At 48.5% G+C, this 19,748-nt stretch overlaps 2 protein-coding genes across 4 annotated transcripts; one reads left to right on the top strand and one right to left on the bottom strand.

Annotated features, from left to right (window-relative positions):
* Positions 1-419: 419 nt before the first annotated feature.
* On the bottom strand, positions 420-4,312 carry LOC131582777 (pancreatic secretory granule membrane major glycoprotein GP2-like). The gene is made up of 8 exons (XM_058846249.1): positions 4,177-4,312; positions 3,499-3,666; positions 2,722-2,927; positions 2,040-2,200; positions 1,598-1,843; positions 1,280-1,439; positions 846-990; positions 420-520 (listed from the first exon to the last, which is right to left on the bottom strand). The coding sequence occupies exons 1-8, from the start codon at positions 4,310-4,312 to the stop codon at positions 420-422; spliced, it is 1,323 nt and encodes a 440-aa protein (XP_058702232.1).
* A 2,371-nt stretch (positions 4,313-6,683) lies between these two features.
* DRC7 (dynein regulatory complex subunit 7) lies at positions 6,684-19,175 on the top strand. 3 transcript variants are annotated; one of them, XM_058845609.1, is made up of 16 exons: positions 6,684-6,732; positions 7,444-7,588; positions 7,989-8,163; positions 8,997-9,122; positions 10,241-10,435; positions 10,761-10,904; positions 11,227-11,445; positions 11,945-12,055; positions 12,850-12,925; positions 13,021-13,149; positions 13,988-14,116; positions 14,557-14,783; positions 15,661-15,876; positions 17,030-17,140; positions 18,250-18,351; positions 19,037-19,175. In XM_058845609.1, exons 2-16 carry the CDS (start codon positions 7,455-7,457, stop codon positions 19,148-19,150), a joined length of 2,208 nt encoding a protein of 735 aa, XP_058701592.1. In that variant the 5' UTR covers positions 6,684-6,732; positions 7,444-7,454; the 3' UTR covers positions 19,151-19,175. The 3 variants fall into 3 exon arrangements, with proteins under 3 accessions (XP_058701592.1, XP_058701591.1, XP_058701594.1); XM_058845608.1 differs by lacking the exon at positions 6,684-6,732 and adding an exon at positions 6,759-6,867; XM_058845611.1 differs by lacking the exon at positions 6,684-6,732 and adding an exon at positions 6,759-6,867 and having other exon boundaries at positions 12,853-12,925.
* Positions 19,176-19,748: the final 573 nt, after the last annotated feature.

Genomic DNA, 19,748 nt, shown 5'->3' on the forward strand with positions numbered 1-19,748 from the left:
CATGAATGGGGAGAGAAATCACTGTGGATGGGTGCACACACACGTGTGCATGCACAAAGCAGCCCTTTCTCCGCTAACACTACATTTGTGTAGCAAAGAACCAGGCAAAGACCAGCTTTGGTAGGGCAGGTATCTAGAGTGGGGTACTTCCATCTCCCCACTCACCAGGATGACTCTGTGGGGAAGAGGGGAAGCAGGAGGAAGGACTCTCCCATCCCTGGGTACATACTCTGGGTTTAGAAACCACGGGCCCAGAGGGGAGAAGGTCCAAGAGATGCTACAGGGAACAGAAACACTGTGATGCACCTCATCCTTCAAGCACTGCTTGCCTCCAACCGTTATCCTCTTCCCCAAAACACCCATAAAGACACAGCAATGCCTCTCTGCTGCTGTCACATTTATTGGGAAACAGCTGTTTCCTAAACCATTCGCCGCCCCACGCTGACGGCCGCAGCAGCCACAGTGAGCACAGCGAGCACACACAGCGGAACGAGGGCCCTGGAGAGCCATGGGCTGGGTCCTGCCAAAGAGGAGAGATTGATTTTGTATCTGTGTCACCTGAGCCAGCTCTGAGCCCTGGTGAGGCATCTCCTGACTGGGGATAGATTCAGGGAGGTCATCTCCTGTGACGGGCAGGAGCCACAGGAGCTGGGGGCACTTTGGGATCCTGAGGGCACAAACAGGACCTGGGCACCTCAAATGGCCTCCACCCACCCCTGCTGCCCACAGCTCAGCATGCATGCCTGCTCTGAGCCGTGCTGTAGTTGGGCTTGCCCCCAGCCCTGCTCCTGGGCTGCTGCCTGGATCTCCTGGGCTGACCTCGGTGCTCAGGAGGACATACGTACCCACCGGGTCCTGCTGGTCTGTGCTGGAATGATGGGTCTCTGCTCCCGAGGAAGGAGCAGCCAGCAGGAGGATGGGCCCATAGGAGACAATTCTATTGTAGTCATCTGCCAGTGCCCGCCTGTTCCTCCAGTGCCTGGGGCATTGCTGTCAACAAAGCCAAAGGAAGGGTGATGGGAAGGCACCCTGCACCCTGCACCCTGCACCGGGGCCATCCTGTAGATCTCCCTTCCTTTCCCAGGGAAGAGGGAAAGGTCTCTGGTGGGTTCAGGCCCTTTTACCTTTGGTTCAGGGTGCTGGGCTGAGCTCCTGATTCTGGAGGTGTTTATTTTGTGAGGCACCCAAAACCAGAGCAGAGCCTCTTCTCCAGGCAGAGCTAGTGAAGGGAGGTCCCACACCCACCCAGGGCACGGTGCAGACCACCAAGGGAGCTCACCTTGGCACAGGGCTCTGGGCTGTCAGGAAGACAGAGCTGGACACGGCAGTGCAGGAACACCTCAGGGTAACCAACAAACTGAAACATCTGGAAGCTGAACTTGGCAGTAGTGCTCTCTCCAATGGCATTGAGATAGGTCACTGTCTCGTCATGGGGACACCTGGGACACGAGGGCTGGATCAGTGGGTGGCAAACAAGGTTCAGCACCCCAGCCTGGGACACCACATCCCACAGGGACTGGCTGCAGGCCTATTTCTGTCTCAGTCCTTGACACACTGTGGTGCAAGAGGCTGGAGGTGCTGGGGACACTCTGCTCACCCCTGCTCAATGAGCTTGTGCTGCATATCCTGGTGCGGATCCGTGCTCGGTGTGGCCCAGCATTCCAAAACACTCAGCAGGAAGTACTTGAGCTGGTGCTGCCCTTCTAATTTCAGCAGGACATAGAGTGTGTCCATGAGGGGGACAGCCACACTTGGCAGGGGATAAGGCTCGAGGTAGGAGGGGGACTTGTACAGTCTCATGCTGACATTGAAGTGTCCTTCTCTGACCACAAACTGCACCAGCCTGAGAGGAGAGGACAGGACGAGAGCTCACAAACAGAACAAGGAGGTGAAGGACATAGCACAGGTGAAGGCACCAGTGTCCAGCACCTCAGAGCTCTCTAGGGCTCCCCAGAGCCTTCGCAAATTGTCTCATTGAATCTACTTTTCTCCAAGCTCAAAGACACCATGTCAGCAGCAAGGTGAAATGGGACACTCACTTGTCAACAGCAGTGAGAGTGAAGGGCAGTCTCACAACCTGCTCGTAGGCGTAGATGCAGGAGAATTGCACCTCCAGCTGAAAACTCCGGGAGATCGTGGCCCTGTGGGCCTCCCGCTCTGACTTGATGATGTTGGAGTACGAGACATGGGAACTGTTTTGCTGGAATGACACAGAAATCAAGTCTCCAGACCATGACTGAAGCCATACACAGAGCTGCAAGTTCAGAAGGTGCAGCTCAGCTATAGTTGCTCCATGCCTGGATATCTGCTGGGGTTTCAGCTTGTGTCTGGGGGCTGCTGGCACAGGCATATAGCGAGCACAGGGCTCTTCAGTGCAATGCAGAGCTGGAGCACCACTTCATCTGCACCCTTCCTGCTCCATGAAGCAAGTCAGGGACCAAGGAGACAGGGCTGCAGAGTTCAGAGGATGTCTCCAGAAACCTGAGGGCTGTTAACAGCACACAATGAGACTTCCAAGATCTCCTAAATAAGATAAAATGTGCTGCCAGCAGGGATTTGGTGGAAACAGAAGAGCTTTCTGACATCCTCAGGGAAGACTTTCAAGGGGAATGAGAACTTTTCAGCACCCAGATATAAAAGCAGAAGTCTTTGGGGTTGCCCTTTGCTGTCCCACCCCACCATATCTGCTCCTCTCCTGGCTTCAGATCTATGGATCCTCACCTGGATTACTGATCCACAGGCAGTGTGGTTTTCACCTGTGAGAGTGGCTGCAAAAAACAGCTCACCCTCTTCTTCCTTCTCTGAGACCTTGCATGCCTGGTTCTTCAAGTGGACAAGCTCCAGCGGGATTTTCAAGAGCTCAAACACCTCCTTCCTCACCATCATCTTCATGTGCTCTTCCTCACAGGCCAACTTCAGTACCATATCTGGGGGAAAAAGCCATCTGCAATAGCAATAAGGGAGCCCTAGGCCAGCTGGAGGGTGGCACAGTCCCACTGAGCTCAGCAGCCTCTCGGCCCAGCCTTGGTGCAGGCTGCTGTAGGGCTCTTCAGAAACACTGGGCAAAAGACAGTCTGGTCCCTTTGGAGGGCTGTCCACACAGCCCCCACAGTCTGTCTAGGGCACCAGAGGGACAGGGACCCTCTCCTTCAGAGGAAGAAGACACAGTTTTTGTCCAGTGTGTGGAAGGGGCTTCACTGTGTCTGTGCCAGGGTGCATGTGCTTGTTCTGAAACTGTGCCCTGCAGTATGCCCTGCTACACCATGGCACAGCCAAGGAATTAAAGCTTTTGGGGGAGAAGAAAATGGCCTGTGGCTTTGTCTTGTACCAGCATGTAGTCAGGATATGGTTGTAGTGGTGTGGAATGCACCTGAACCAGGTGTGGGATGTGCTCCAGGAGTGGAGAGCAATGGTAACATCAGTGCACTGTCCCCATCACCCTTCCCTCTGGTGCCCATGGACAGGCTGGGGAGGGCTCACCAGCATTCCCAGCCCTACCTTGGCAGAATTCCCCTGTGAAGCCTGGCTTGCAGCTGCAAACTGGTCTGTCCACAGTCACCTGGCACTGCCCCTGGTGCTGGCACGGGTTTGGCAGGCAGGCATCTGGGCTCCTCTTGACACGGAGGGCAACCTCTGGCCTCAGGCCATGGGTGCCTGCCAGCTCACCTGCGGCAAAGGAAAGGCAAGAAAGATCAAATGCAGCAAGAATATCTCCCTGATGAGAGTTTTGAGAACTCACCCCACTGCAGGAAAATCTGCACAGCCTTCAAAGGCTGAGATCTTTGCCTAGAGCCAGAGCAGACACATCTGAGGATGAATCTACTGCCTCAGCTTGCTGGGAGGCTGTGAGACCTCCTCAGCCTGGCTGCAATCTGAGCTATGGGGTCTGTCACTGTCACCAAGGAGCACGGTGGCACATTGCAGCACCTTTGCTTGTTTCCATGGGTTATACACCCTTTCTGGCTGAGGTGGACAGCCTGCTGCAGTTCCTGCCTATTTTGCTGGCTCCTGGACCCCAGTTCTTGCCTCACTGAGCCCTATTCCATTGCTCCTCCTTAGCTGCCTTCAGCAGCACCCTGAATGAGGAACTTGAACATGGATCAGGTGAAGGTTTGACCTTTCCTTTCCATCCTACCCATCCATGACCCAGCAGGGACAGAGCACAGGGAGACTCACTCTTGTTGCCTTCACAGCCAGCCAGGCAGAGCACAGAGAGCAGCAGCAAACATCTCACAATCCTTTCCTGGAAAAATAAGCAGGCTCTGGATAACTCAGATTTGTTATCATGCTCACTGGAGACCTTTGCAGTCATTCAGAAAGGCTGAGTCCTCAAGCAGGGGTGCAATAATTTCTGTACTGTTTTTCTTAAGTTCTATGGCCCAAAGTAATTTCCCACCCCAAAGGGCCAGATCAGCCTCCTCTCATCAGGGTCAAACACTATCCTGAATTTAGGTAGTTATTCCAGAAAGGAGGTGGGAAAAACCAGCCCTGGGACCCACAGGGATGTGCTGACAGTGATAAAGCCACATTTCAGTGGCCATTTGAGTAAAAATGCACAGCTGAGGCATCAGTCTGGGCTCTCCAAAGAGGAAAAGAGTTACCCTCTTCCTACTACAGTTCTTTTGAAGAGTTAGGATTTGCAAAAGGATCCTCACTGTTCCAGTAAATCATATCCGTAACAAGGAGACAATGGGATAATAAAACAAACCCAAAGCCTTGAACACGACTAAAATTAGTGCCAAAAAGACACAGATTGAATCAATCTCTTCTGTTGGTTCAGATAATGCATTTCTTTGGGGAAATTACTGGCACAGTGCTGGATTAGTCCTGGACACCAAATACTCCTTATCAGAGATGCAGATGCGAGTTGGCCAGGACTGGTGGCTGGGAAATGTTCCATCAGTGCTCTGAGAGCAGGGCAAAGCCAGTGCCTAAAGCCCCGTCACTCAGCTCACCCACACCCCCTCCACTGTCCCGGAGCAGCTGTGACCGCCAGGCTGCTGGACAAGAAGAGTTCATTCCCCGTCTGCTCCTCGCCCACCGCGGCAATCCTGAGAGATGCCACCACTTCATTCTCCTCCCGCTTACCATGGCCAGGCCGCTGTCCTCTCCTCCATCCACCGCTGCCCCGGCTCCTTCCCCTCACGGGTGGCTCGGCACACCCGGGGCTGCTCCGTGCCTCCCTCTGTGTGCCTTATATCGCCTCCGGCAGCTCATCCCTCTCCCCCACGCAAACACGCTCCTTTGGGATTGCACAAGAGCCCGCTTAGCGTCCCTCGGAGGCCGGGAGGAAAGGACTGTGCCAGCCCATCCTCCGGCACAGGCGGCCGCTCCGATGAGCCGACAGCTCGTGGATGCTGACCCAATCCACAGCCCTGATAGGGTCCCGAATAGGGAGTATCAGCAAAACCCTCCGGAATCTGGGGTCCGTGCATCCAGCTGCTTTTGTGGGACCTGTTTTTGATGCAGCAATAACAACAGATACCACAGCAGCACACGCGAAGGCCAGATAACTTTGGGTGCTGAGTACACGCAGTTTTGGAAGCACAACATATATTTGCCTTATCTGTTTTGGTTTTTTTTTATTGACTTCTGGCATTTAAGAACTGCTGAGAAGTACTGGTGAGAGATGGAGGGTCCTACTCTACTTTGTTTCACAGAATATCCAGATGTGAAATGCACCCACAAGGACAGAGTCCAATTCCCAGCCCTTGCACAGGACCACCCCAGCAGTCCCACCCTGTGCCTCTCAGAGCATTGTCCAAACGTTCTTTGAATTCTGGCAAGCTTTGGGCCCCCTGTGAACATTTCCCTGGGGAGCCTGTTCCAGTGCCCAAACACCCTTTTGGGGAAGAACCTTTTCCTAACATCCAACCTAAAACCCTGCCCCCTGCCCTCAATACAGGTTCATGCCATTTGAGCAACAGGAGCCATCTGCAAACTGCATTAATCACTCAAAATTATACTTCTTGATACATTTTGACTGCAGTCTGTGCATCCTCAGAGCTTTAATTGCTACGGTTCCCTTAACAGAATGCCTAATGTGAACATCCGTTCATCAATCCATATTTTTTCTTAACCACAACAACAAACCAGAAAAAAAAGGGTTTCGTGTCTGACCCTGCTTACAGTCTAATGAACTGCCAATCAAAGATAAAAAGGGGAAAAAAGGAAAATATAAAAAGGAAAAGGAAAAAGAGAAAGAAAAGGAAAAAGAAAAAGAAAAGGAAAAAGAAAAAGAAAAAGAAAAAGAAAAAGAAAAAGAAAAAGAAAAAGAAAAAGAAAAAGAAAAAGAAAAAGAAAAAGAAAAAGAAAAAGAAAAAGAAAAAGAAAAAGAAAAAGAAAAAGAAAAAGAAAAATAAAAAGAAAAAGAAAAAGAAAAAGAAAAAGAAAAAGAAAAAGAAAAAGAAAAAGAAAAAGAAAAAGAAAAAGAAAAAGAAAAAGAAAAAGAAAAAGAAAAAGAAAAAGACAAAGAACAAAAGAAAAAGAGAACAAGGTGTCTTGCCATCCCTTGGTGCCAGTTTTTGGGTATGTGCCTCTGCAACAAAGGATGGCTGGAGGTGGTTTTTAAGAGAGCCGAACTGGTGAGGTTCGGAGCAGGTTTGGGAGGGCGGCGGCTCAGCCGTGGTGGCGGGCAGGGGCTGGCACTGTCCCCTCCTTTGCCGCCCGTGGTTCCCAGCGGCCCCGGGGCACGGGAGAGGCGGCGGTGCCGGGGCTGGGGCAGCGCAGGGGGTGCGCGGGGGTCCCGAGGAGCCTCCGGGCCCGGGGGCTGTGGCGGGAGGTCTGGGGGGCCCCCGGGGGAGCCCCGGCTGGGCTGGGGGAGCAGCAGGCCCGTGTGCCGGGAGCCGCGGCGGTGGCGTTGCCACGGTGAGCGCTCCGGAGCCGGGCCGGGAGCGGCCGCGCTGCCCTTGGAGCCGCGGGTGAGGGCCGGGAGCGGAGCGGGGCCCCCGGCAAGGGCCGCGCCTCCCTGTGCCCGCTGTGCGCCCCGCTCGGGGTCAGCCTGACCGCGGGCACGGCACACAAACACCGCCCCTGAGACGCGGGGCGCTGCCCTTGGGGCTGCCGGCTCCGCACCGCGCCCCGCTCCCTCCAAGGCCCCTGCGCGGCCGCGGGCTGTGGCCGGGGCCCAGCGGATTGATGGAGCTGCTGCCCCGCCAGCAGCACCCCAGGCAGGAGGGAGGACACGGGGCACTCAGCCTGAATGTGGGGATGTGCTCTGCCCTACCGAGCCAGGCTCTGCCTGCTCTGCCATGCTTAGGGTGTCCAGGAACATGGAGCCACTTCTTTACCAAACCCAGCCCAAACTCAATGCTCTCTCTTTACTCTCTTGGTTTTGGCTGCTTCAGTCATACTCATGTACCAAACCACTGCGGGCACCATGTGAGTGTTTCTCTGTTCCTGGGTCCCACCCCTGAATTCACCCTGGTGTGTGCATTCCTGTAGTGCCAAGCAGAATGGAGGCCCTGGAGGAGACAGAGGAAGTGGAGAAAACACCAGAAGATGAGATCTCTTCAAATATCAGTGATTTCCTTGATGACCTGGAGACAGATGCAGCTGAGAAGAAAGCCTCTGTCTCAGATGATGAACCGTAAGTCTCTGCCCAGGACTGGGATGAGCAGAGATGTTCCCTTTGGGCCCCACAGGGTGATTGCACATGTGTGGATGGCACTTGTATTGTGTTGGGAGTGAGCGAATTTCTTGTGCCTGATGAGTTTGTCCAAGAGTGTGTATGTGCAAGCAAGACAAGGTAACTCATTTGATTGTACATCCATTCACCACTGCATAAAGATCCCCCGAGACTCTGGGTATATGTCAGTTTGCCATTGCTCCAGAGATGTTTGGCTATGTCAAAATCATATCCTTGGATATGGCTCCCATTTTTTACCTGTGAAACAGGGAAGTCCTACTATGTTTTGATACCAGGTCATCTTGCCTGTATTGCTCCTGGCTTATTACTTGTGTCTCTCTTCCTCCCCCTGCTATGTAAGTGATTTTGACTGGAGCTCCATTGACACATCCCTCTTACCATCTTCGTACAAGACAAATTCCCAGCAGGAAAAGGAACTGCTGCAGCTCGCTGACCATTTCTTCCAGCAGTACGCTCACCTGTGCCCTGACCGCAAGCCGCTCTTCATCTACCCGGTCAATGAGTGTGGTGTGCAGGTATGGGGTGCTGTGGGGCTGGGCCACAGCACAGGGAGCACTTGGTTTCCACAGTGCCAAATGCTGTGAAAGAGCAGCAGCCCCTCCTGCCCTCCCTCCTGGCTAAAGGGAACCTGCTGGCTGAACCCACAGCCCCTGAGCAGGCACACAGAACCCTGGCTTTCCAAATCCATGAGCCATGTAAATGTTGGTGTTGTCATGTGGGCTGCAGAGTGATGCTTAGGAAATGGGAGAGACCACAGAAACATAAAGGGAAGGAAAAGAAACACATGAAATAGGTAAGGCTCAGGCTCAGACACAGATAGGGAGTATGGATCCAGAGTTAGGTCTTACTCTGCACTTCACAGAAGTTACGGGGAAGGAGTAAATGTGGAGCTTTGTGGTCTGGTTTTATTTTCTCTGGGCCCAAGCTGCACAACTGGTGTGTAATTCTGGACCTGATATTCCCCCCTGGCACCTGGAATTGCTACTTTGTACCAGCTTTCCCCAAAATTTGCTGTATCATCAACATGCAAGGCAAATAAAAATGCTAGAGGATGTAAAAGCCAGAAAAGGCAGTAGCTATTTGACTTGCTTGAAAATTAAGAGAACTGGCTCACATCTTGAATGTGTCTGAGATGAGGTTGAAGTTTCAGCCACAGGCAAGCAGACAGCCTCCCAACCCCATGAAGTTTCCATCTTGGAACTGGAGAGAAGGGATATTGATGCTGTTGATATGCTGTAGAAAGATCCTGAATTTGATCTGCAACATCCAGGGGTGGTCTGAGGATGACTTTGGACGGGAGACTTCCAAGTGCCTGTTGGCTAACCAAACTCCTCTTGTTGCCCTACAGAAGTTTGTGAGCACAACGGTGAGGCCAACCCTGCTGCCTTTCCCAGACATGTACTACTGGTCAGGCTGTGCCAGCTTTGTCTGTGACTACCTCATCATGGAGCCCCTCAAGTGCCCACTCACACCGGTAAGAAAGGGGCTGCAGCCCCAGCAGAGACATAAGAGAGGTGACAGAAGGGCCTTTCAGGAGGACACAGTGGGGAAGTCCCAGTGGCTGGGATCACAAAGGTCTTTGACACTTCCACCATCCCTTCACTCTTTAGGCAACCTCCTGATTTTCCCAAAGCCTGTGCATGTTCTCTTGGACCCACAGTCCCAGTGCATGTTCAGTGTGGTAACTTTTAAGTAATTAAGCACCATTTCTTCAAGACCAGACCTTGCTTTCAGGCAGCCCAGATGAGCAGCTGGATCACTGTGGGAGGCAATGGCTGACAAGCCTCCCCTCCTAGAACCAAGACATCTTGGAACTTTGTCAACCCTAGGGGATGATACTTGACCTCAGTGGCTGGTTCTCAGAAACTTTTAGACATTTCTATTCTCATATTTTGGGATGTTTTGGGATGGCTGAAGGGAGATCTCTGGGTTAGCAAAAAGGGATGATGCCAGAGCTGGAGCAAGTTCTTGATGAGAATCAGATAAGAGAAGACACTCCTTGCTAGCAAGGACTGCAGAGTGACCTAAACAATCTATGCCAGCCACAGGCTGTCCCAAGAGTCCCAGTGTCTCAAGAGGAGCTCTGGCACTTTGTAACCACACAGAAGATATCTCCATTTAGCAGATGGAGACTGCCTTGATCACCTTAGGTGACGTCTGAGAACTGAGTTGGAGTAGAACCTCTCTCTGTATGCAGTATGTGTGTACTTTTTATTGCTCACCAGTGAGGGCCAGAAGGAAATATGTTTCCTCCTGTGAACTATAATTTAGCTTATGGGTATTTTCCTTGGAAAGACTGTAGACAGAATAGCAGGAGATAGAGGGGAATCCCATTCCAGGATTGTGATTAGTGTTAAGTTTTCAGCAGTTTGATAAGTTTGTCATGTCCATCCCTTCCTGTGGTTAAATTTGTCCCCAGTTTCCCCAGATCACTTTGGAGGGGAGTTTTAGAGTCTGTGGCTTTTAAAGGAATGTTATATAACAGATTCCCTAAGGGTGCAGAGCCCAGGGATGTAGGCAATGCCTCTCTGCCTGTTGTGTGTTTTAGCTCCACAAGACAAGCACTGTGAACATGCATCTCTCTCTTTCAAGCCCAGTTCACTCTATTCCCCAACCACCATTCTGAAGTACCAGCGAGGGAACTGCTTTGACTTCACTGTGCTGCTGTGCTCCCTGCTGATCGGGGCTGGCTACGATGCCTACTGTGTACATGGATATGCCACCCTCGAGATGTGCTCCCTGGACCAGACTCAGGAGCTGTGCCCACTGCTCAGGAAGCCCCCGGAGGTGAGACCTGCAGTGAGTGGGCAGGGAGGAGCCCAGCACACATACTCAGCTGTTCATGTCCAGTGAACTCCAGACCTGAGCTAGGGGGAACAGCTTCAGGTCCACACTGGATTTCAGTCTGTACCAGGGACCTCACCAAAGGAATCTTTTGAGTGATTTTCTACAGTTCCTTACAAGGCCTTTTTTGGCTCCACTGAATTTCTGCTCACCAGGTGCAATATTGCAGATAGCCAAATGCTGGGAACTGGGAGGTACCTGTAAACTATATATTTACTTCCTTCTTTTGATCTCCAATGGGTTTCACAGTAATACCCTGCTTTTGCAGGTACCAGAAGAGGAGGATCCCAACAAGTATAGAATTAAGTACCCTTTAGAACCGCAGAGTAAGTTTTTGCTTCAGCAGCAGGCCAAGAAGGAGGAAGAAACTGAATCTGCAGAAAAGGAGGAAAGTGAAGAGGAGGTGCTCATGGTGAGTTAGCAAGGTTCACCTTCCTGTGAGCTCCAGGAAGAAGAGCTGAGACACCAGTAATGGGTGGCTAAAGAGAGGAGCTCACACCTTCCTCTGTGAAGTATGACACGACCTTGACCATGGCCATGAGCACTTGGCCTCCAGGAACACAGTGTGTGCCAGCACAGGAACATGTGCTGGGTATGCACTACCTCACTCTTAAAGAGCATTAAGACCCTGGAGTTCTTTAGAAGTGGGCAGAGGAAAGGATAAGATTGTCCTTGGGTTGGATTAAAGTGTCAATAAAACGACAGTAATTGTTGCTCTATCCTCTGTGCTACAGGAGGTGGGAAAGCCCAAGCGAGACCCTTTGCATGGCTTACGGGTACATGCCTGGGTTCTGGTTCTGTCTGGGAAGAGGAAGGTTCCCGAGACCTTCTTCATCAACCCGTTCACGGGGAATCACCACAGCACTATGGATGAGTGCTTCCTTGGGATTGAGAGCATCTGGAACCACAGGAACTACTGGGTGAACATGCAGGACTGCCGGAAAGGCTGCAAGGTAGGAAGCCCTTGGTACCCTGGGCACGTGAGGGACAGCTGGGCTAACCTGAGTCCTGGGGAAGTCCAGGATCACATCTTACTCATAGCAGGTAAGATCTTGATTAGGCTCTTCCTTACACACCTCAGCTACTCCCCAGCAGATGCAAAGTCTGGGAGGTGAGGGTCTGAGTTAGATCAGCTTGCCCTGGGGAAGGAGGCAGAAGCATTTCCAGCCACTTCCTCTTATCTGAGGACGAGGCACCACGAGGGAGGGGTTCTGCAACCTCTAGGCAACCCCTTTCTAGGCAACTGTCTCTAGACACAGTCTTTGGGGCTCCACCAGCCAGACAAGGGTTTGAGGAGCTCACCTCACTAAGGTCCAGATCTCTAGAGTTCTTAAAGTCTCTGACACCCAGGCAGGTCCAGAGCACCACAGACATCTTGATGCAGTGGTCAAGTTTAGTGTCAGGCCTTTGACAATGCCCTGTAGTTAAAAGAGTTTTTCCTGTATGCCCTAGGATCTCAGCTTTGATTTGAGTGATTCTTTCTGCTGGGAAATTATGTTGTCAGAGAGCAATGAGCCCTCTCAGTTGCCCACAGAGTCACCCAAGGAGGACACGGATGACATGGTGAGTGACCCAAGCGATGCTCTTGAGCAGTGGGGACCCTGTATGGAGCCCATGTGTCCATAAGCCCATGAATGTCTGCCTGCCTGCTGCCCTCTCCAAGTCAGATCCCTTCTACTCTGGCCAGGTTTAGATTCCTTCTCAGTCTAGAAGAGTTCTGGTGCTTTCTGAAGCAGGACTCCAAGTGGTTCTTCAGGTGTCATAAGTGGCTAGGGATCTCTGTAAGCCTCCAGTGCATTGGCCTTTGGGATGAAATAATTTTTAAAAATGCAGAATGAGAATTTTGTGGACATTCTTTCTATGCTGGTCACCTTCCCCTCCTGGATGCAAGGTAGACCTGCCAACCAAATGCAGAAATAATATGTGTCCTCTAATATACAAAACATGCCATGTACTAGAAGCAAAAAATGCCCTACTGGAAGAAGACAGCATGATAAAACAGGCATTGCACCCGCTAAGATGGACAGAGGAATGCAAGTAATAATTCCCTCTTACTATCTACTCTTCTCAGCCAGTGCCCATAACCAGGGAGCAAAGAGTCCTCCAGGGTCTACATAAAATAATCTGATCATTTTGGTGATTGCCACATTCATTCCCTGCCAGCATGAGCAGTAGCCAGGAGAAGATAATTTCATCAGGCTTGAGTAGGGATGTGCTGTCATAACTGTGCCATGGTGCTCCCCAGAGCAGAGCCTCGCATGAGCTGAGCTCTGATCACTGAGGTTCACCAGGACCAAAATGCCTCCTGGAACAGTAAGAGATGCTGCCAAAACCACAAATCTCTGCTTCTGTTTCAGCAGGAAAAGGGGGAAATAGACATGAGCTTTGAGATGCCACTATCATGGGTAGCCCAAATTAGGGTGTCTTGCACAGGTAGGTATTCTTCCTTTGCCTTTTGATTGCCCCCAGCTGACCTTTCAGTGGATTTGGGACATTTGTTTGTCTGACATCTCTCTTGCCCACTGCAGAATATGAGAATCCCTTTTCCCAGGGGAAGAAGGTGATCCTGTATGATAAAGCAAAACTGGAGAAATGGGCAGCGTATGCGAATAGAGATGGGCTGGTGGAACGCCTCACTGTCTACGCAGACTCAGACCGTAAGAGGGATGAATGAACATGCTCCACACACTAAGAAAAGAGCCTGGGGCATGCTGATGGAAAGGGGGAGGTGATCCTCTTCCTGCCAGAGTCTCTTTTGTGCTTTCTCATTTTCCTTTCACCTTTGTGGAGGAGTTATTTACCATATCCTCAAACTCTTCATCACACTTAGTCTGTCGAGCCCCTGAACTTTCCAGCATTGCTAGGGGTTTTCACAAGAGTTTGAATCTGTTTTATACACCAGTGAAACTGTTCAGTGTCACAGGTCAGCTGCTTGGATTTTCAGTCTTCAGAGAAATGGAAGGCTGGTTCAGTTTGATCCAATAGTGTCACTATCCTCATTTCCTCACTGGTGTCAAAAAGGGCCATAGAAAGGGGCAGCTACAGCCTGAGGATATCTCTGTACTTGAAAACATTATTTTTTTAACAGCTGGTCCAAGAAACCATGCAGATTCCTAACTGGACATACGTGTCCTGCCCTCAGCCTTCTTGGATAGTGTGATGCTCCAATCTCCTGACACCATAATTAAGTATTTGGGATTAAATTTCTCTTGCCTAGTCCTTCGCTGTGCCATGTTCTACTCTTGAGCTCATTACTATAGTTCTGGTTCAAGGAGAGGAATAGATCCTCTTAGGGTATAATTCATCTACTCAAATGTAGATTAGGATTCACACACAAAATTCCCCTGTGCACAGGGGCAGTTCCAGTGGCCATACCATGTCCACTGAGGCTGTATCAGGAGCACAGGATGCTGGCACAGACACAGAGAGCTCATCAGAATTTTGCCACCTCCAAAAGGGTGACCTAAGGTTGCAAAATGACTTGTCTCTTGCCAGGTACTGAAGAACTGGAGGTGAAGGAATGGTTCAAACACCGAGAAGACCTGTTGTATATGAGAGAAGTGAATAAACAAACACAGCTGATCACAGACCATTTCAGTCCAGGACACCCCCTCCTTCTTAAAGGTATTCCAGCTCATCTGGGCAGCCACTGCAGCTGATGGGATTTCACATGACTCCCTTCTAGCAGTGGCAAAAGCCCAAAGCTGAAAGGCAGAGGGAAAAGGATACTTGTGGGATAAATTATGTAGATAAATAAGATGATCTCCAATGAAGAGCAGAAATTGGGTTGGGGGCTTGCAGTCCTGGGCAGTGCTCCTCCACCTATGTAGTTTTCTTTATCATGTGTATCAGGGTGATAGATTTCTACTTTTATCAGTAGAATTGACAGAAGCTGAAACTTTCTCTTTAGGATTATGTTTGTTCTCTCAGTGTTGTGCAGCAGGGGATAAGTCTTGTATCAGATCTGTTGCTAAAGCTGAAGAAAATGAGACCTCCCCTGGACATGCTACACATTGAGTGTATTACAGTTGCTAACTCTGAAAACTTGTGTGATTTGTCCTTAGCTCACTCCTACACGTCACTGGAACCTGAGACTGGGCACACAGTGGAGTTTTACCACATGGCACGAGTTGATGGCCTCTGCAAACGTTTTGAAAATGCTACTGAGATGACAGAGTACTTTGTGGGGCGGGAGGATTTCCTGCACATGCGGCACATAGAGTTTGGCGAAAGAGACAAGAAAACGGAAAAGGCTGGCATTGCAGCTGATGCTAACCCCCGGCCTATAGTGGTATGGCCAAGGCAGGAACAGAAAAATATGTGTCACTGTGATATTTAAACTATGCAAAACATACTGCCTGGGGCTTCAGTTCATTTTCAGTGGGCATGGCTGAGGCAAAACTCCAGATGAGACATCCAAGCGTTGTTCAGCTGCTGTGTCTCACAGTTGCTTGACAGAGAGCTACCTGTGACCAGTTGTCAGGAACTGCATTGAGCAGCTAGAATTAAACTAGGAAAGTAAGGCTTGGAAATCGTGTGTCAAGAGGAAATGTAAAAAAATTCTGACTATGATTTTGGAACAAAATTTTTACAAGATTCAAAACTAGGAAAATTATTTTGTGTGCCGAGCCCAAACTATTATCATTTCAGGTTCCTGATGAATTGTCCCATCACTCTGATTTGTTACGGGCAGGTAATCTTCCTCTTGTCAGGTCTGGTTTGCAGAACAGGAGGAGGAAATCTAACATCTGGCAGTATGTATGGCTCAGACACTTCACCTGCCAAGACAGAGCCATGCAATGGCCTGTCTTTGGAGCAGCACTGAACATTTTACCTTTTCTTCCCCTCTGTTGGGAAATGTGGGAAACTTTGCTTTTCTCCAAAATACCTTGCTTCCTGCAGTTCCCTCAGGCAGGGATGCACCCCAAGCTAACTTGTAGCTTGGAAAGCATACTCTGCTCCACAAAGAGGACACTTCTGTATTGCTTTAAGCAGCTATGTGGTTGGGTTTTTTAAGACATAGGCAAGAACAGTTGGACCATTGGCCGAGAGATGCAAGTCAAGGCAGAAAAGCCCAATTTTTACCTCGGGGTTTTACCCAAATCTGTAAATTTGCCAGTTTTGTGTTGTCTAAGTTGCTTCTGTATCTTTTTTTCACTCTCTATTAGCAAATCAAGGAGTATTTCCACAGAAATCCAGAAAAGCCTGCTGATGAAGATATAGAGGAACGTATCTTTATGGTCATAGATGATATCATCCAGCTGACATATCACCTCGAGCTTCATGACACCATTGCCTCAAAGGTGGTTTTCTGCAGAGTAATAGGGAGGGAGAAGAGAGAAGATGAAATCTTCCTGAGCAGAGAAAACACTGTCAAATACCAGGTATGAAGATCACAAGACACAAAGGTGAAATGCCAGTGAAAGAGCCAGAAGTGTGCCATACTCCATGCTACCCCTCTACTCCACCTGCACACCTCCAGGCTGACAATACCAGCAGCCCAGGAGATGTGCTGCCATGCTGGGAGTGACTGGGAGTGGAGGACATAATGTGACATGACAGGCCTGCTCTAGCTATGCCTGAGATCATCTTCTCAGATTTGGTAATCAGGCAGACTCCACATCCCCTGGGATCCTGCAAAATGCAGGTTCAGCAGCTGCTGGGCTCAGTTCTGCAGACTGATGGCAGGGAAGCTGAAATTTCTTCTGTTGTTCCCTCTTCGAGAACAGAGCAGCAAAGGCAGACAGTTGTGTTCTGGTTTTGTTTCTGTCACGGACTTCTTGGGTCCTATCATTCCTTAAATCTCCCAATGTTTACTCTGCAGAACAAGATGCTGAGGCTTAATACATAGCAGATGGATAGATAGATAGATATACAGATAGATATACAGATAGATAGACAGATAGATAGATAGATAGATAGATAGATAGATAGATAGATAGATAGATAGATAGATAGATTGGCCTAAATAAAAGATATTCCAAAAGAAGTGGTGTGCTGTCATTAAGCCAAATGATCTCATCAGGGGTGAGGGGTCACCCTACTAACAGCATCAGTGTGAGTGTGTAACCAGAGGCAGAAGCCTGTCAGTAAATTCTGTAGTCATGCTGCACAATTACACTTAAGAAAAGCAAACAGAGATTACAAATAGGGATTCTTTTAATGTTACAGGGTTTTTTTTTTAATTTTCTGTTTCCCACTGGGGAGAATATACAGAACACCATTGCTGGAGTCCCATTTTTTCATCTCTATTGCTATACATTCCTATTCATCTAATTTCATTCCAACTATAGAACAGCAGCATCAGCAAAGTGCAAGATGTGCCATCTGGCTTGCATTACTGATGGATTCCAAATAAAAATGAAGTCTGACAAACCCATGCTGACCATGGTTTTGATGTTTCAATGATGGAAATTAATGTTGCTTTATTTGCTGTAGCAGGATTATGCCAGTTTCTGCCAGCAGAGTACCTGATCCCGTGAGAGATCAGAACACCTAGAAAGTGCTGCTGTTTTTCACTGACTTTTCTGCTTCCAGCCGTGGTCCTCAGAGAAACACAAGAACATGCTCCATCTGTACAACTTGCTGTGGGAGCTGAGAGCAGAACAGAAGGAGCTGAAGCAACAAGTCCGGGACTCTGAAGCAGAGGTAACAGGGAGGTGTCCACAGTGCCAGAGCTGATCAGGTGTAGAAATAGTTTCAGCTGACTGGTTGCCAAAGCCTCCTCAGCATAAACTGTGATAAAAGTAAGACAAAGCTATTCTCCATGCTGAATTATTATGCTTGTCTACTCAGGCATTGTTCAGTGAAGATGTAGCTGTAATATATTTATGAAGAGTCACACTCTTTCCTGCTCCTGCCCTTAGTCTTCCTTCCCTGTGAGGAAATGTTTCAGAGAACAAATGACAATATATGAATTGGGGCATCTGGAAGCCTACCTGGCATTTGCCCAGGAATGAGGCAAAAAAGAAAGTATATTGTATGTAATGCTATATCTCAGTGCTAGGCATTGCCAGGAAACCCTATCCAAAATATTGAAGTGACTTGTTGGTGAGCAGCTGTAGGGAAATACTTCATAAAACACTTTGCTTATACTGCTAATCACACTGACTGGTGTAACAGATCCATATTCTTCGCAATTACCTCATGATAGATATAATCATTCTGGCAGATAGAGGCACAGCTATTGGATTTCTTTTAATGTTTTTTTGAGGAAGAGAAATCCCTGAAGGACCTGCAGAGGGAATGCTCAACTATATTAGCCCAGAATATTAGCAATAATTAAGTAGAACTTTGCAAAAATCACATTTTTTCCTCAGAAATTTGAAGCTAGTTCACTGTGACCTCATGAACTACTTTTCCGAATTTCTTAGTCTTGATGTATCAACAGACAAAACACTCCCATTGTTTGTGCTGCCTATCCTATATAAGACAAAGAATAAGCCAAAGCTATCAGTGCAATTTCTAAAGTAGTGCCAAAACTATGACTCCAGAAAACTTTCTCATCGTTTAATATCAGTAATTGCATTCACGAAATTCATACACAGTAGCAATCTAAAATTAAAACTACTATCAGCTTGACCTTATCAGCAGGACATGGACATATTTGTACAGATCTATATTTAACCTTATTTTACAATTCTTTTATGCAGCATCTGCTCTGTTAGCAGGTCAAGCATGTAAAAGTACAGTCATTTTGTGGGAAAGCTGAGGGATTTCTGATCTTCTGATAACTTGGAATTCTGATTTTTTGGAAGATGTTAAATATTCTGATGGTCCGTGAGGGTGAAGAAGCCAGTATTAAATTGACAGTTCCAATGTTCAACATTGCAAAAAGAGGACAACGGTGTGAAGCCATGGTAGGTAAACTTCATTAATGCATTCAATACATGTACTCAAAGAAATCCAGAGTCATCTTTTTCTCTATCAGGAATTATCTCTGAAGAGCTTTTAATATCATTAAAATATATTGGCACAGATCACAGTATGGTGTAAGTCAGCACAGCTTCAGCTGCCCTCCCAGGGAAATATAACATGGTCATGCTATGGTCACCTTCCAACTTTCTGGAAAAACATCACCAAGAAAGATTACTGTGTTATGTTGTTTAGTTAATAAAGAAACAATTAAGAATGGTTAGTTGATAATAGGGATTATGGGGGAAGTATTTTAAAAGAGCCATAAATATGCCTTTATTTTTTTTTATTATTATTATTTATAATTAGCTTGTGAGATCAAAGAACAAAATAGCTCCAGGGTGAAATTTAATCCTTATCTCAATCACAGATGATTTGGTTCTCCAGGGCTTCTTGATTCTAGTGAGGCAACACATTTGGATTTGCTGCCTCTTCCTGCTCCACATTTTGATTCCCCTTGTTTTCTTCTTAAGACCTCATCTCAAACTTTTTGCCCCCCTCAAAATAAAATCAGCTCTACTTTGTGGTGTCCTTCATCTCAACTCAGTGAATTCTGAGTTGTGCTTTTGTGTGCCTTTGCTCCTCACTTTCCTCTATTTCCCTGACTTCTGGTTGCTTGTTCCCTCACAGGTGCTGGAAGAGGAACAGAAGAGCTCCCACAGCTCTTTGGAGAACAAGAGTCAGCGCATCGGAAGGGAGGATGAATCCCTCGCCCATCACACTGCAACCAACTCCACCTTGTAGAGCCCGCAGGGACTGGGATTCACTGCCTGAGCAGCGAAGGTTTACATGCCAGCCCCCCACGAACATGGCATCAAAGCTCCTCTGTAAAATACTTTAATCCATGTCCCACTGCAGTTTCCCTCTGATATCTCCCTTCTTGTTCTAGGAAAAAGCAGTTGGCGCAATAGAAAAAGACGTTCTCCTGAAGAGATGCTGCTCAGGAATCCTCACCCAGCAGGACACCTCTGGCATGACTGATTTCTTCATTCCTTTTCTGGAGCTGCCTGCAGTAAATCTTTCACTATCATCAGATTTGTGGAGATTTTAATGAATTTGCACCATTCTGCACCTTTTCCTTTTCCCTATTTTGTTCTAAGGCTGATCTGCAGTTACATTAATTGTCTTGTGAAACTCCATCATGTCTGAGACTCGAGTCTGAATGGGACCTGAGCCCTAAGGTCTGCTTCAGAAGTGGAGACAAACCATGCACCATCTTTCAGGGCTTTTATTTTCCAAAACTGCTCCACAGCTGCTGGCAGCAAGAGAGGGATTATTTGGGAATACTGTTTCTTTTCCATTATAGTATTTTAACGAATTTATATGTCAGTTTGGCATAAGC

Source organism: Poecile atricapillus, chromosome 10 (genome assembly GCF_030490865.1).
Source record: "Poecile atricapillus isolate bPoeAtr1 chromosome 10, bPoeAtr1.hap1, whole genome shotgun sequence".
Taxonomy (NCBI): domain Eukaryota; kingdom Metazoa; phylum Chordata; class Aves; order Passeriformes; family Paridae; genus Poecile; species Poecile atricapillus.

Coding starts and splice junctions, on each gene's coding strand:
- DRC7 (XM_058845609.1), top strand. CDS start 7,455: ATGGAGGCCCTGGAGGAGACAGAGGAAGTGGAGAAAACACCAGAAGAT. Junction 7,589..7,988: donor TCTGTCTCAGATGATGAACC/GTAAGTCTCTGC, acceptor CTGCTATGTAAG/TGATTTTGACTGGAGCTCCA. Junction 17,141..18,249: donor TCCGGGACTCTGAAGCAGAG/GTAACAGGGAGG, acceptor ATTTTTTGGAAG/ATGTTAAATATTCTGATGGT.
- LOC131582777 (XM_058846249.1), bottom strand. CDS start 4,312: ATGACTGCAAAGGTCTCCAGTGAGCATGATAACAAATCTGAGTTATCC. Junction 2,928..3,498: donor CACAGGGGAATTCTGCCAAG/GTAGGGCTGGGA, acceptor TTTTTCCCCCAG/ATATGGTACTGAAGTTGGCC. Junction 1,440..1,597: donor CACAAGCTCATTGAGCAGGG/GTGAGCAGAGTG, acceptor CTCGTGTCCCAG/GTGTCCCCATGACGAGACAG.